A 17,004-nucleotide genomic window follows, 5' to 3' on the forward strand; every position below is an offset into this window, starting at 1 on the left:
AAGAGCAATCCACAATAGCTAAGACATTGAAACATCCCAGATGCCCATCAACAAGGGAATGGAGAAAGAAAATGCGGTATATTTATTTCACACAATACTACTCAGACATAAAAAGAGTGAAATCTTGCCTTTTGCAGCAAAATGGACCCAAGAGGAAACCAATATGCTTAGTGAAATATGACAGTCCCCAAATTATCAATATCATATATTCTGATATGCAACAGTAGTGTATGGAACACACACAAAGAGAAACTAAGAAATTTATATTAGCGTACTGGGAAATAATGTATACAGCAAATGTCATTACTCTAAGATAATTGCACAATTCCCATTATGGTTATTATTTATTTATTTATTTTAGATGATGTTTACATAGTCAATCATGGTGGAAAGGATCTAGGGATAGGGAGAAGTGAGTGTGATAATTGTTTCTATTTCATCTTCCCATTTCTGGGGGGAGGGTGGAGATAGGGGATAGACTGTATCAAACCTCCCTACCATCCCAGTACCTGAGGATGGGAAAGAGATACCCAATATTAACCCAGAGTCACAATGGCACATGTCCCAAAGGTTCTGCCCAGGTAGATGCAATAGTTTCAAAATGCTGTTGATGGCTGATCTATATATGAGGAATCCCTTCCAATTTCCATTGGCTCACTCCATTGACCTTATAGTCTCCAATCACCCAGATACTTGCTGTCATCATTTGGCTAGCGTAGTTGTTCATATGTTCTGTTCTACATTCTCTGCTATGGTACCATATGTCTTCTGCAGGTCACAATGAGTTACCATGTCCTAAATGTGCACAATGGTGTGCCATCCAGCATTCCACCTTCTACACTGTGGAGGACTAGTTTTCCTAGGTGGGTCCATGGCCCCAGGCCATGAGACCTGGGACCCAATGGACCCCCACCTATGGGACTCATGGATCCAGTGACCACCTTGCAGGTGGGCTCATAACTTTGGGCCACATGACCCAGGACCCACAAGTCACCCCACACCCAGGGCTCACAAACATGGCCCCCACCACAAAAGTGGGCTCAGTGATCTGGGCCAGCAGACGTCGAACCCTCCAGGCCTCCATCCCTTGGGCTCACAGATTCAGGACCCACCACACAGGTGGGCTCAAGCACCTGGGCCAAGACCAAGGCCCTGCTGGATCTGCCACTGCTGGGATTCATGAACCTGACACCCACTATGTAGGTGGGGTCTAGGACCTTGGCCAGGAAACCCAGGGCCCTCCAGGTCCCCCACCCCTGGGGTTCATGGATCCACCAGGCACTGCATAGAGGTGGTCCTGGAACATACAACCCAGAAAATACCAGACTCCCCACCCCCGAGGTTCATGGACCCAACACCTATATGTAGTTGGGACCTAGGATCAGGGCCAGGAGACTCTGGACCTGCCAGACCCCCTAACCCTGGGGTTCATATATCTGACCCCCCACCCCAGCCTGACATAGCTCATCTTTCCTTGACATTCACCAGTGGGTACTTCATCCTAGTTTGATACAACCTGCACCCAGTTCATTTGTGTTGGTTGGTGATGCAGCCTAGCCTTTCCCAGGCAGCCCCTAGTCCCGACTTGAGTGTGAACTGGCTGGTGATGCAGCCTGATTTGCCCCTCCCACACCCCACACTGGTTTTCAGATCTGCCAATGGATGTTACAAACTGGCCCAGCCTACCCACCCAATGACTTGACACACATGTAGGCCAGCGGGTACTGTAACCTTGCTTTGCTTCTTGTGCTTACCTTTAGGGACTTCAACCTGACAAAGGGATTCACCAAACTTCTCTATCCAGTCTCCTCCCAATGGCAGATTTTGTGCATACCAATGAGTCCCTGGCTCAGGGGATGGTCCAAGGCTGTGGGTCTCTGTACCCACATGGGACACCCAAAAGAAACTCCTGGCTCCAAGATTCAAACTAGCCCAGCTCCAGCCATTGCAGCCATTTGGGGAGTAAACCAGCAGATGGAAGATTTCTCTCTCTCTCTCTCTCTCTCTCTGTCTGTCTCTCTTTCTGTAACTCTTTTGAATGAAAATAAATAAATCATCAAAAATACATCAAAAACTCTTTTAAAAGTTTATCTCAAGTGCATGTTAAATTATACTTTTTCACAAGTTAGGTAGCTAAAACAGAAATGAAATGGTGTAAAGGATTATATGAGCAAGAAACAAAATACTTACATAGCAGGTAAGTCTACTCAGAGGTGTGGGTGTCTTGATCCCCTAGCCGTGGGATTTCCCCCCACATGGCTTGCGGAACCTGTGCCAGGTTCTGCTGGGGATCATAGCTCCCCACCCACTACTACTGGGCAGGGGAGGGTCCTGGGCACGTGGGTGGCCACAGGGCCAACTAGCACTGGACTTCGCTCGCTGCCACCCAGCAGTGAGCTCTGGGGTCTTGAGGGTATGGAATTACTGCCTAGGGACATCCATGGACAAGACCACAGTACATGTAGGTGAGGAATGAATCCTGAGGACTCAATGACAGGGCAACTGTACTTCCAGGTAAATGAAGGGACTGAGACCTGAAGGTTTTTTGGAGGGGAGAGACTGGAAGATCTGTATGGGTCAGACTCATGCACCAGCCCACATGAGAATCTGGAGTTGGGCTTGCTAGCGTGGAACACTGCTGACCAACACACACCAGGCCATGTGACAGCTAGGGCTGGGGGCCTGTCTAGCAGGACTAGATCCCAGTACCTGACTGACCTAAAAATCACAGACCCTTAAACTGAAAGACCAGTTTAGGAAGCATTACTTCTACCATTGTCTAATGGCCTCCCAATATCCATTTCTACTACACTAAAATAAAACATCTTCTAGGCCTCTCACAGTTAAGCATAATGATGTAATATGTTTCTAATAAATGAGACAGAAGCACTATATTGAAATTTGCATGATTCTTTATATACATTTCTTTCTTAAATCAGGCTCGTCTCAGAAACAACCAAGGAATCTTTCTCTTAAGATCCCAGGAGTCAATTCTTTCAGTTGGTAATATCAGGAAGATAGCGCTCCGGTCTCCTATTATTAAGCTGTTCACTCCAAACTCTAAGTACTTGTTTGCAATTTTTCCTTCGGTAACTTGCATTAATTGACACCGAAGGCCATCCCAAAAGTAAACTACCAGAGAATGAACAGCAAACGGTGTTACGAAGTTTTTCTGGGTGAGGACAAACATTCTATGATTGTATCTGCTTAACTTAGGTGAGATTCTTATCCCTGCAATTTCACTCATGGATGGCCCGTGACATCCCCTACCCCCGTTCTAGTTCAAAAGTCTCTTGGCTATTTCCGTGGAGCCTTTCCTAGATGATAAGTTTTCTCTGGTAGTTTTGCTTTTCCCCAGAAATGTCCATTTCTACCTTCAGCAACCTCCCTTTCGCCTTGGCTCGGCTCCTCTCTCGTGCTTTCGTCGGTCTCTCACATTGCAGCCGGCTCACCTCACAAGCTCGCTCGGAAAACCCAACGGTCAGTGTGGAGAACCACAACTCCCAGCAGGCTGAGCGCCTCCAGCGTCGCGTACTTCCGCTTCCGGCTGGGAAGTCAGCGCGGAGCTTGGCTCACCTTCACCTGGAGCGACTCCTGCCGACCCTCGGAGGAAACCATGAACGAAAGAGGGGCTTATTTGGTTACTGAGGAAGAGATTCATCTTACGAGAGGGCCCTCAGGTACACGCAGAACGAGTCCTTGGTGGGAGGAGGGGACATGGCTGGGCGGACACTCGTTTCGGCGCCCCCGGAGCAGGCCGGCGGAGGTGACCGTCCTGCGGGAGGAAATCCTGAGCCGTCCGTGGGTGACGAGAAGTGTTACCACTCTGATTTCTTCCTGCCGAGTGGTGCTAGCAAACCCTAGAAGAAGCCCTGCCTCGAGCCAGTCTTGTCTGGACGCCACACTCTGCTTACCGTTACCCAAGGGAGAAACTTTTGGTAAAATGGGACTCTACCGGGCCCCTGCTATCCTTTCGTTTCTGAGAATGTAATCCATCTTGTAAAGTAGGGCGACCAACTCTAGAGATGTTCTCTAAGTTTCCAGACTTGTTGCTGCTGCTACCAAATTATCAGGGTTTTTTTGTTTTCGTTTTTGCTTTTTATTGCTAGCAGCAAACTGAAATGCTGATTTCCTCCTCCTACTCTCTATAGAGATTTGGATTCAATTTGGATTTTTTTTTTTTTTTTAACAATCACATGGATTCTAATTCAGTCAGAGCCTCACAACCACGTCCCCGCTCCCCAACCCTGCACTGCTAGCCTGGGCTCTCATTCACTACATACTGCCTTCTTTGGACTTTGTTAGTTTTAACCCAAAATCTGTTTTTTCTGTACCTTTCACCCATCGGTTCTTCTCATAAGGCCAGTTAAAAGCCATTCTAGTTCCTCTTCTGCCTGTTGTACACATACTTTTGAAAAAATTTTTATTTGTGTCAGGTGAACAGATTTCATGTATTTCATATGTACAGATGAATGATAAACATGTGGATGAAATACATGAATATTGCATATAGACGGTGCTGCTTCCCACCCTCCCCTCCTTTCTGTCTGCACTGCCATCTCCCTCCTCCTTCCTGTGTTTGTTGTTGTTGATAATTATGGTGACATACTTTCAGCTTATTTTAGAAGCACAGGCTTAACGCTTCACTAGGTAAAGAACCCAGCAAATAGTATGTAGGAAAAAAAAAAATAGCATTCCTCAGGAATGTAGACAAAGGCCGGAAACAGTAATTGAATCTCAAAATGCCAGTCTCACTCCTAATTTTTTTTTTTTTTTTTTTGGTTTTGTTTTGTTTTTTTGGACTCTCTGTACTATGCATGTAGCTCTGCTCCTGTTTTACCAGTTCCTACTCGAGTCTATCCTGCTGTGAGATTACTTTTTGTGATGTTTGAGTTCATGTGGTACCTGTGGTGTTTCAGGGAATCTCCTGGCCAAGCAGAGCCCTGCTGTTGTCTGTCTTGTTCTGGGAACTGAATAATTGAGAATTCAGCATAATATCACCTCAGTATTTTCAGCATTTGCACAGTCCTCTTGCCTAAGATTGAGTTCACCACTCACCACAGCTTCTGAATGTGTCTGTCCTGCTGATTTAGTGTTTCTAGTATTTTCATTTTTCAGAAGCATTGAAGTTAGGGCAAGCCTCAAGGGATTAATCAAAAGGAATTCTATCTAATGAATATATTTCACTTTCATCCAAAAGTGATTTAGTTTCGCAGTTGTGTAAGGGTTTATTCGCAGACAGATTTCTTGCATTTTCCTAAACATCTTATCTTAATCACAGAGTCAAGGAATTTACAAGGTGTGTCAAATTACAATCTTAGGATTGAATGTGGATAAAAACAGTCATTTGAAATTGGTTTATTCCGTAGGAAGACGAGGTTGCAGGAGTCTCTAACTTCCCAGAGTTCTGTAGTGGTGAGTGGTAGCTCTGTCTCAGATCTAGCTTGGCTCTTCTTCCCGATGCTGTCATGGAGGTAAGCCAAAGAAAGAGAAGCCAGTTGCCGTCAGTCCTATCTATGTCATTTCGGTAGTCCCCTAAGAAACTTTCCTTCCGTAGGAGGAATATGAAAAACTTGTGTTCTGCAGGCAGCCTGGTTTTTCTTTTATGCTCTAAGACCTCAGTATGTAGTGAAGTTAACTGCAAGAAAGCATGGAGTATTCCTCTTTTGTGCCAGAATTTTGGGATCGTTCCACTGTTTCGGTCCATTTTGCAAGACACATTAATCTATTCCATCTGATCCTGCTTACTGCAAGAGAAATAATGACATCTTGCCAAGATTATAACGAATAACTGAGGTGGCCAAATGAAGCTCGGTGCATAGATTGCCCCCTCATTTGTGTCTGCTTTCTCCACTCTGGAAGGAGAGGCTGGGGCCCAGTACTATCAAGGGCTCTTATGTTTCCAAGTTAATGATTCTCTGGCCCAGGCCCTGTGTGATTCTCTGATTCTCACCATTTTGGACCAATTAGATAATCTAAAGACTTGGCGAAGATAATGATAATAATATCAAATGCTTCAAGAGTTGAATACTTTACTCTTCATTATTTGTGGAAATCTCCTTCATGGAGTACGGGTTGACTTTATTCTTTAAGACTCCTTTTTTTTCCCTTTTTTATGCTGAGAATTTTTCATGTTGGAAAGAGTATGTTACTCTAAGAAGTATCAGAATCCTCTAATCTAGCTTTCCTTCATGTTGATAGATGTGGGTGGGATCGTAAAGGCATATCTACAACTTGTGGGAACTAAAATGAAGATTCCTGTTTTCACGCCTAAAGGCTCAGTGGGTTTCAGTGAGGTGTTGAAGAGAACCTGTTTTCTTGCTCCCTTAAAGGCCTTGTATAAAATGAAGGTTTGGCACAGTGTTTTCACAATATATAGCTAAACATTTGATACTGTACTAGCTTATGTCTGTATAGTAAAAAGCTAATAGCTACTAGCTGGTTCACTTGTCAAGTGGCCTGTGTGAAACAGAGCTATTTAATATTTTACTATATATATAGTAAAATAGAGCTATTTAATATTTAACTATATAGTAAAAATATTTGATACTGTACTAGCTTATGTCTATATAGTTACATCTTCATAGTAATTCTGACTGATAGATGTTTAATTCCATTGTTAGAGAATTCTGTAAGTGAAATTAAGGATTTATCCAAGTTCTAAAGGCTTTATTCCCAGAAGGATATGAGCCATCTTTTTAAAAAATATTTTATTTATTTATTTATTAATATTTATTTATTTTTATTGGAAAGTCAGGTATACAGAGAGGAGGAGAGAGAAGAAGAGTTTCCATCTGATGATTCACTCCCCAAGTGACCGCAATGGCTGGAGCTGAGCTGATCTGAGCTGATCTCCTGATCTGAAACCAGGAGCCTGGAACCTCTTCTGGGGCTCCTACACGGCTGCAAGGTCCCAAGGCTTTGGGCCGTCCTCCACTGCCTTCCCAGGCCACAAGCAGGGAGCTGGACGGGAAGCAGAGCTGTTGGGATTAGAACTGGTGCCCATATGGGATCCCAGCGTGTGCAAGGCGAGGAGTTTAGGTGCTAGGCTACAACACTGGGCCCAGCATGAGGATTTTAAGGAATATACGTTTACTGGGAGGGGGAAAGGAATGTGAAGTATGAAATGGAATGCACTAATTTGACCGTGTATTAGAAAAATTCAGATTGGATCTCCTTGTAAGACCAGCTTGGTCAGTTTAAGGGAGGTGGAACTTATTTTTGTCACACAGAATGGAATAGCTTTAGGCTAGTGCTAGGACCATGGATGCTGTGGCCTTCAAAGTAATACCGGAAAATAAGGAAGCATATTCTGAGGTCAAAGAGTAAGGCAACGTTGCTAAGGTAGTTAGATATAGTCTTTAGTATCAATGTGGGAACTTGACCTTTCTCTAAGGTTCCATTTTGAGTCTCTTTTCTTCCAATTCACTGTTCGAGAGTCATCTCTAGGATGCTGCCTTCAGCCAAGCTGGATGTGCCAGTGTGAACAATGTCATATACCATTTATACAGTGACCATTGCCAAAGAGAAGCATTTGTATCATTTAATAAGGAACACATTAAATGGCTGTCGTCCCCATTTTATAAAGTAACCTTGCTCATGTGTCTGGGAGGCTGTAGCAGGTGGCCCTAGGACTCCTGCCACCCATGTGAGGGACCTGGGTAGAGTTCTTGGCTTGAGCACTGACCCTCCCTGCCATTGAGGACTTGAACCAGCAGATAGAAACACTCTCAGGGCCCAGCACAGTAGCCTAGTGGCTAAAGTCCTCACATTTCACATGCCGGGATCCCATACGGGCACCAGTTCTAATCCCAGCAGCCCCACTTCCCATCCAGCTCCCTGCTTGTGGCCTGGGAAAGCAGTCGAGGACGGCCCAAAGCCTTGGTACCTTCCAGGAGACCTGGAAGAGGCTCCTGGCTCCTAAATTCGGATTGGCTCGGCTCTGGCCATTGCGGTCACTTAGGGAGGGAATCAGCAGATGTAAGATCTTCCTCTCTGGCTCTCCTCCTCTCTGTATATTTGACTTTCCAATAAAAATAAATAAATTAAAAAAAAAAGAAGCACTCTCTCTTTCTCCCTTTCTCTTTCTGTCTCCATTTCAAATAAAAGAAATCTTTAATCCAGAAATGAAATACACCTACTCCAGCCTAGGTGTTAACAGAGGATGGAGTAGAACATCCTGATTTTTGTTTGCTAGTGTTCCATCAGTGAAAAGGGTATAGGTTGTATTGTTAAGGAAAAGTGAAGAACTTGAATTACTTCATTGTGGAAAACAAGGAAGCAAATGGAGGCATGATTTTAAAGAGACCAGGCAAAGGGAAGTCTATCTAGATATTTGAATGGGAAGCTCATATCTAATAATATTCATCTCTTTATGTATTCATTCTCCATTCATGTATACACTGAAGTGTAGATTGAAGTCACAGTTTATTAGGTTGTTTTCTTTTTTAAAATTGATTTAATTTTTCATTTATTTGACAAGAAGAGAGGTGAAGGTGGGGAGAGAGGTCTGTGTGCTGGTCCACAGTTACCCAGGGCTCAGCCAAATCCAAGCCGAGAACTCAGTCTAGGTCTGTCACTCAGAGACCCAACCACTGCAGCTGTTACCTCTTTCAAGGTGCTCATCAGCAGGAAGCTGGATTGGGGCAGGGCTGGGACTCTAACTGAGCCACTCTGACAGGGGCTGCCCGTGTCCGAGCCAGGATCTGTACCCCTCACCCAACTCCCACTGGGTTGTTTCCTTACTGAACTGCAGTAGTTCTTTCTGTATTCTAAACACAAGTCCCTCTTCATGTGTATGTGGCAAATATCTTCTCTTGGTCAGGCTTGCCCTCCTTTTGAGGAGATAGGGATATATATTAAAGCTCCAGTGGATTTTTAAGTTCTTTATCATTGGTATTTGTGTCATATCTAAGACTTTTAATTATCCAGGGTATAGAAGTTTTCTTCAATGTTTTATATTATTAAGATTTATTAGTTATTTGAAAATTAGAGCTATTGAGAGCAGGAGAGACTTGAGATTTTGAATCCATTAGTTCACTTCCCAAATGGCTCAAACTTCTGTGTTTGGGCCAAGCCAAAGACAGGAGCTACTTCCAGGTCTTCCACATAGATGGCAGGGCCCTGAAACTTGAGCCATTTGCCACTGCATGCCCCAAGCCATTAGCAGGGAGCTGGCTCACATGTGAAACACCAGGACAGAAACTGGCACCCGTATGGAATGCCAGCATTTCAGGTGGTGTCTTTACTCACTCTGCCACAACCTGGTTCCCTTCTCCTAAGTTTCTTCTTTTTCTTTTTTTTTTTTTTTTAATATATTTATTATTTACCCCAATACAATTTTTTATGTATAGGGGTTCTGCCCTTTTTTTCTCCTTTCTTCCTCCCCAACCCCTGTCCCGCTGTTGTTCTTCAAATTATCACAGTAATATAGTCCCTTAGTAGTACTTAGAGGATTAACTTTGTTCTATCTAAATGTGTCATGGCACGGTAGGTATAGATAAAGGTAGAAAATCTGCTATCATGCTGTATGGGTATATTCACATGTTTCAGAATGGGAGTCCTGCTTTTATTTGGGAGAAGAGATGCATACTGCAACGTACTTTTACTTCCCAGTATGCTAATCTCCCTTATATTGTTCCTCTGTGAGGGTAAATGTATGTTTTTGATTGTCTGTATCTTTTTTTTTAAAGATTTATTTGTTTTTATTACAAAGTCAGATATACAGAGAGGAGGAGAGACAGAGGAAGATCTCCCGTCTGATGGTTCACCCCGCAAGTGGCTGCAACGGCTGGAGTTGAGCCAATCCTAAGTCAGGAGCCAGGAGCTTCTTCCTCCAGGTCTCCCACGTGGGTGCAGGGTCCCAAGGCTTTGGGCCATCCTTGACTGCTTTCCCAGGCCACAAGCAGGGAGCTGGATGGGAAGTGGAGCTGCTGGGATTAGAACTGGCGCCCATATGGGATCCTGGTGCGTTCAAGGCGAGGACTTTAGCCGCTAGACCACGCCGCTGGGCCCGATTGTCTGTATCTATTTGGTAATTTGCCTAAAGACTGTCTTATTTCAGATGGAACATATGGTATTTGCCCTTTTGTACTGACTTATTTCACTTAGCATGATGATCTCCAATTAGGACCATGTTGTTACAAACTATTTTCTAATAAAAATGTTATAGATTCAATTATATGTGTATTTCTCCGATCCATTTCAAATTATTTTTGCTTATGGTTTGTGGAAAACTATGAAGTTCATTTTTATCTGTGCCTCACGTAGATATCCAGTTGTCCCAAAACTATGTGTTGAAAACTGCTTTTCCCTTTGAAGCACCTTATTGTCTGTATAAAAATTCTATTGACCTATATTCGTGTGTCCAGTACTAATCTGTGTTTGTTTTTGTTGTTGGGTCTTTTCTTGATATCACTGTTTGGTATATGTGCCTTTGTGATAAGCCTTGAAGTAAAGTGATATGAATCCTCCAATTTTATCCTTTTGGTTTTTTTTTTTTTTTAAAGATTTACTGTATTTTTATTAGAAAGTCAGATATACAGAGAGGAAGATCTTCCCTCTGTTGATTCACTCCCCAGGCAGCTGCAAAGGCTAGAGCTGCACCAATCTGAAGGCAGGAGCCAGGAACTTCTTCCAGGTCTCCCACACCAGTGCAGGGTCCCAAGACTTTGGGCTGTCTTCCACTGGTTTCCCAGACTACAAGCCAGGATTAGAACTGGTGCCCATATGGGATCGGCGCATGCAAGCCGAGGACTTTAGTCGCTAAGCTACCATACTGGGCCCCAATTTTATCCTTTTAAAAAAATGTTTTGATTATTCTAGAATAGACTATAATTTTAATTGTATAAATTTATGGCAGTTGGTGTTGTGGCACCCACAGTAAGTCATTTCCTGTTATACGGCATTCCGTATCAACGCCAACTGAAGTCCTAATTGTTGTACTTGCAATCCCACTCCTTCCTAATGTGCTGGGAAAGCAGCAAATGATGGCTCAGTGCTGCCACTCCTGGAGAGACCTGCATGGTGTTCTAAAATACTGACTTGAGCCTGGCCCAGCTTGTATCTGAGGTTATCCTTCCTTCATAAAAACTTTTTGGGCCTGGCACGGTAACCTAATGGCTAAGATCCTTGCCTTGCACACTCTGGGATGCCATATGGGCACTGGTTCTAATCCTGGAGGCCCCGCTTCCCATCCAGCTCCCTGCCTTTGGCCTGGGAAAGCAGTCGAGGACGGCCCAAAGCCCTGGGACCCTGCACCCGCATGGCAGACCCAGAGGAGGCTCCTGGCCACTTGGAGAGTGAATCAGTGGATGAAAGTTTAAAAAAAATTTTTTTATTCTTTGTTTTATTTTTAATAATGATTACATAGTTGAAAAGAATGTATGGCCATGTGGGCCTCTGATTAGGGTGTAGAGGGTCTTGGTGTGGATGAAGGTGGGTGGGACACATTTTTAAATTTCTTTTTTTCTTCTGTGTCCCCAGGAGAGAGAAGGGAGGAGGCCAGTCCTTGCTTTTAAAGTACATCAGCACCTGGGGCTGGGGACAGATGTTTTGGTTATTAGCAAGATCTGTTCGCTAAGGGTAAGCCAGAACACGAGGGCCTGCAGCGTAGCTCATACTCCGGTCTCTATCTGAACTGCTGAGTTGTGCCTGTAATCTGCTGTCCTGTGGATTCTACTTGTATCAGGCATCCCAAATTTGATCTCAGCTTCCTCACCTCAACAGGATCCATGCCATGCTTGGACTCCACTCATTGAACCTGAGAAATTGTATGGCCTGAGACCTTCAATAGCTGTAGTGCTGGCACTGTGAGTGAGTGTTCTCGCAGAGATTATATCTTGTTGCCTAGCAATACTTGCCTCTTACGATTTCATCCCACTCTGGTATAGACCTCTGTCACTTTGATCACCACCATTCAGTGAAAACATGTTTTTGTCTTTGGGAAAGTGACTGTTTCACTGAGAGGTTTCCAGTTGCATCTGTTTTGTTACAAGGATCAGGATTTCATCCTGTTCTTTATGGCTGAGTAGTATGCTATAGTGTACATAGCCACATATTCTTTGTCTAGGCATCAATTGGTGGACATCTGAGTTGATTCCATAACTGTTGTGAATTGAGGTGAAGTCATCATGGAGATGCAAGTAATTTTCTTGTGTCAGAAAATGACACCTTTTTTTTCTCTCATTTTTTAAAATTTAGTTTTTTAATGTTGATTACAGAGGTGAGGGGTTGGGGGTGAAAGACCCACATGGGTCACTGGTAGAGATGGAGAGAGTCAGTGGTGGGGTGAGTGGGTGAGAGAGAGATGTCCATTTAGGGAGAGAGTATACTGCTCCTTGTTGTCAGGACTGTATTAAAGGCGGAGAAAGGAGTTGGTCTCTTGATACCAGCTTGGGGGCCTCAGTAGGCTAAGAATGTCTTGGGGGTGTCCTTGGGTGGTCATTGTGTAAGAGGTGACATATTCCATCTGTTCTCACATTGTTCTAAGTCCTATTGGTTGTCCATATCTGTCCACAGGCCTAACCCCAGATTCCATGAGCACTACAGGGTACAATGGTCTGACCCAGCCCCTGCTGTTAAATGCACCAGCCAGTATGATGACCAGTCAAGGAATCTGCTGGAATCCCTAGTAGGCCATTTACAGACCTCATGCTCATGTGTGCCTGCAGGTGCAGCCGCCTGGCTCAGCCAAACCTAGGCCCTGGTTCTCAGTGTGCACTAGTGGGTCCAGTGGCCCAACCCAGTCCACCGCCAGACCTGACTCTTGTGCTCACTGGCATGTGCCTTGACCTGATAAAGGTGACCTACAAGGCCTGCCCCGTACCCACAGTTACACAGACCCACAGATGCTGCAGCTTGGCTCGACCTACCTCCAGAGCTGGCACCCACATGCACCAGCAAGCACTACAGTCTGACCCAACCCACTCCCCTGTTTGGCTCTGATGTGCGTCAACAGGTGAATAACACTTCTGTTGGTTATCTTCCTTCCCAAGACAAATAACCCTGGATTAGCCAAGCAACACATCAGAAAAACCCCAGCACGAGTAGAGCACCTGACTAGTCACGTTCCTTCAAAACTGTCATCATCAAAATAAGGAAAGTCTAAGAAGTCTAAGGAGCGGGACAGTCCAATGTAATACCTAGTTCTTGGTGGGATACCAGGATAAAATCTAATGAAATCCGAGGAAGTCTGGATTATTAGTTACTACTGATACATCAGTGTTGCTTCCTTGGTTGTGACAGATGTACCTTAGTAATGCTTTAAATAAAGGTCATGGAAAGCAGAGAAATACAGTAGTATCTTTATTTAAAAATGAAACAAATAAATATTAGGATTGCTGCTTTTATACAAATTACGTATACTGCACTTACAGATGTTCTTAGTATGATTAGAGCCAGGTTGTTCATAGGTTGTTTTTTTTGTTTGTTTGTTTGTTTTTAGCATTTTTAGCATTTTTTATTGCAGAGCTTTATTGTAGTAAACTACACTTAGTAGGATAAATTGACTGTTTTAACCATGTTTCATTCTATTTTAAAGTGTTCAGTACGTTTTATAATGTTGTACAACTATCACCCCTAATGCCACAAAGTTATCATTCCCCCAAAGGAAATCTTGTACCCATTAGACAGACACTCCCCGTCCCCTTTCCTCCTAGCTCCTGGCAAGTGCTAGTCTGCTTTCTGCCTATGGATTTGCCTGTTCTGGATGTTTCATGTAAATGAATCATACAAGCAGTTAATTTTGTTATGTTTGTATTTATATATAACTTTCATTTAGCATTATGTTTTCAAGGTACATCCATGTTGCTCCATTTATCATTACTTCATTTTTTTTAAGATTTATTTATTTTTATTGGAAAGTCAGATATGCAGTGAGAAGGAGAGACAGAGAGGAAGATCTTCCACCCGATGATTCCCCATGCAGCCTCCACAGCAAGAGCTGCCCTGATCTGAAGCCAGGAGCATGCTGCCTCTTCTGGGGCTCCTACACGGCTGCAAGGTCCCAAGACTTTGTACCATCCTCGATTGTTTTCCCAGGCCATAAGCAGGAAGCAGGATGGGAAGCGGGGCTGCCAGGATTAGGACCAGAGCCTGCATGGGATTCTGGTGCATGCAAGGTGAGGAGTTTATCACTAGACTACTGCACTGAGCCCACTTCATTCCTTTTATGGCTGAAAAATATATCGTGTTTATCCATTCATCATGTGATAAGTATCCGGGCTATTTGTGTCTTTTGCCTTATTGTGAATCAGGCTGCTGCAAGTTTTTGTTTTCACAGCTATTTTCAGTTCTTTGGGGTTCTATGATAATTCTCACTTTACTCATTCAGGAGCTGTTTCTACAACAGCTGCGCCAGTTTGCATTTGCATTAGTGCTGCACGAGAATTTCAGTTTCTCCCCTTCTCACTGATAGGTAAGAGAGGGCATTGTGGTGTCCAATAGTGTTAGATAATGTCTAGGAAAAGTTAGGGGAATTGCTCTTGGTATAGAAAAAGCCACTAGACAGACAGGAAAAATAGGATGCCTGTCCACCTTATGTTCCTAACTCTACAAATGGCTATAGTCTTTGATATTAATGGGTTGTTCTCTTTTGTTTTAGTTGTTTTCAGAATTATTATTCTCAGAATAACAGGTAACACTAGTCTTGCACTTTGTAACATCTGGATTTTAGATTTTGTAGAAAAGGATCTGAATGACATGAAGGATGTTTCCTGGCCTAATGATGAACAAGAAGGACCCTCACTATTTTAACAGAATTTTAGGGTGATGAACTCTCCCTCTGCCGTGTTCTACAACTGTTGTCCCAGTGTTGCTTATTCATGGGCTGCACAAAGAGCAGCTGACTCCCAAGGCAGCTAACAATGCTTCAGTTTTCTCTAAAACAGGTCATGTCTTCTGCAGATACACAATATAGCTTAATGTTTAGAAACTCACATTGGACTCAAATATCTGGACTTAGATTTTTGGCTTTGTCCAGAGCCAATATTATGTAACATTTTTACAGAGTTACTTAGTCATCTTTCCATGCCTCATATTTAAAATTCATCCCTAAAAAGTAATGCTTCATATGTTTGTTGATGATTAAATGAGATGCTGTGTACAGAGTGTGTGTATTACTTGGTGTGTTAGTGCTTGGTATCTGTTAGCTGTTGCTGCTGCTGCTCTTACCCAGAAACATGCTTAAACTCCAGACCTGGAGTGCAGAGAGTCCAGAAAAATGCCCTTTCTTGTTTAGCTTGCCAGGATTCCTCTACTGGACACTTTCTTTGTCTTCCAGTTTTACTGCTATGCACACGTTTACTCTTTGGCATTTAGACTCTTCCTCTGAATTAGAGACTAAATAGCCTACTTTAACTCTCACACTTTTTAAAATGTTGACACCTTAGAATAAGAGTTCACTAAGCAATACTTATTTGCTCACATTTTTAAAAAAGACAATCCCAATCTTTTTGCTTTCTCCTTCTCTTCATCCGTTTAGGACCTTGAATGCTGAGAACTAAATTGATAATAACTTTAAGTAGATAATGAGTGTTAAGTAGATATGGTTGTTTTGTATGGATATGTTTCTGTTTGTAGGAAGATGCTGTGCAGTGAATAGCAGCATTAATTATATTTAAATCTGTTCCCTAAATGTTGCACATCTATATTACCCTCAATTTCATAAATTACCACAAAAATCCACTGCAGTGAACATATTCTTAATTTTTTTTAAACTTATTTATTTGAGAGACACAGAAATCTAAGAATCAAAGACAAGACAGAGACAACTCCCACACGCTCAATATGGCCCCAGGCCTGTCCAGGGGCCAAAACCTAGAGACAGAAAGTCAGTCCAGGTCTTCAACCCAACTGCCATCTCCGCAGCCTCCCAGGGTCTGCATCATTAGCAGGAAGTGGGAGTCAGGCGCTGGAGCCAGACTTCAAACTCAGACACTGCAGTATGTGATACTGGCATCAGAACCTCTAGGCCGAGCACCTGCCCAAGATGAACATATTCTTACGTTATCCTTTATAGTTAGGATGACCAAATTTGTTCCAACTAGAGTGCTTTTGAAATTAAAAGAGGCAATTTTACAATTACAGTGGGAAAATAGATTTATATATCAGTACTCTTGTTAGTCATACTAGATGTGTGATTGTCCCTATATGGAGAAGATATTCCTGTGATATAGCCAAAAATTAACAGTAAGATACCTTTCTCCCTTTGGGTGTTTCCAGCAAGCATGTGTCCCAACTGGCTGGTGCTTTTGCCATAAGATTGTTGCAGATGTTAGATAACATTTGCTCTAAACTAATGAGGAGCATTTCTAGATCACAGGTTTTAGACATACTGAATTTTAGTAAAGTTGGTTTCTAATCTAGCATTTCTGTTTTTTTTTTTTTAACCTTTATATATTTTTATTGGAAAGGTAGATATACAGAGAGGAGGAGAGACAGAGAGGAAGAGCTTCTGTCTGATGGTTCACTTCCCAAGCAACTGCAGCTGGAGTTGTAACTGGAGCTGAGCCAGTCCAAAGCCAATAGCTTCTTCTGGGTCTCCAACGTGGGTGCAGGGTCCCAAGGCTTTGGGCCGTCCTCGACTGCTTTGCCGGGCCAGAAGTAGGGAGCTGGATGGGAAGCAGGGCCTCCCGGATTAGAACCGGTGCCCATATGGGATCCTGGCATGTTGAGGGCGAGGACTTTAACTGCTGAACTATAGCACCAGGCTCCTTTTTCATAGATGGACTTTTTTTTTTTAACTTTCAGTTGACGTTTATTAAAATTTAGCAAGTGTTGGAGTCTGGATATTTCGGAGATTATAAAAGTTTTGAAAATCCACTAGAAAAACCTCAGGATGGGAGGGGAAAAAAGTCAGCCAGGTCGCATAGAAGGCTTCAGAAGTCCCTGCTGACCAGGAACAGGTACCTGTATTGTCCAGCATCACAGGGATGGGGGCAGGTGGCAGAGGCAGGCAGAGTGTTTCAGGAGGCTGGGCAGGGGCTGTGCAGGCGAAGGCTCACC

General features: G+C 43.4%; 1 protein-coding gene across 1 annotated transcript in view; it reads left to right on the forward strand.

Annotated features, from left to right (window-relative positions):
* Window positions 1–2,440: 2,440 nt before the first annotated feature.
* SYNJ2BP (synaptojanin 2 binding protein) overlaps window positions 2,441–17,004 on the forward strand; it is a 33,077-nt gene continuing 18,513 nt past the window's right edge. Inside the window, exons 1-2 of the mRNA XM_058655103.1 lie at window positions 2,441–2,465; window positions 3,444–3,680. Coding sequence (XP_058511086.1) covers window positions 2,441–2,465; window positions 3,444–3,680 — 262 coding nt within the window. The remainder of the gene's footprint in view (window positions 2,466–3,443; window positions 3,681–17,004) is intronic.

This window comes from Ochotona princeps, chromosome 26, assembly GCF_030435755.1.
Source record: "Ochotona princeps isolate mOchPri1 chromosome 26, mOchPri1.hap1, whole genome shotgun sequence".
In the NCBI taxonomy this organism is placed as follows: domain Eukaryota; kingdom Metazoa; phylum Chordata; class Mammalia; order Lagomorpha; family Ochotonidae; genus Ochotona; species Ochotona princeps.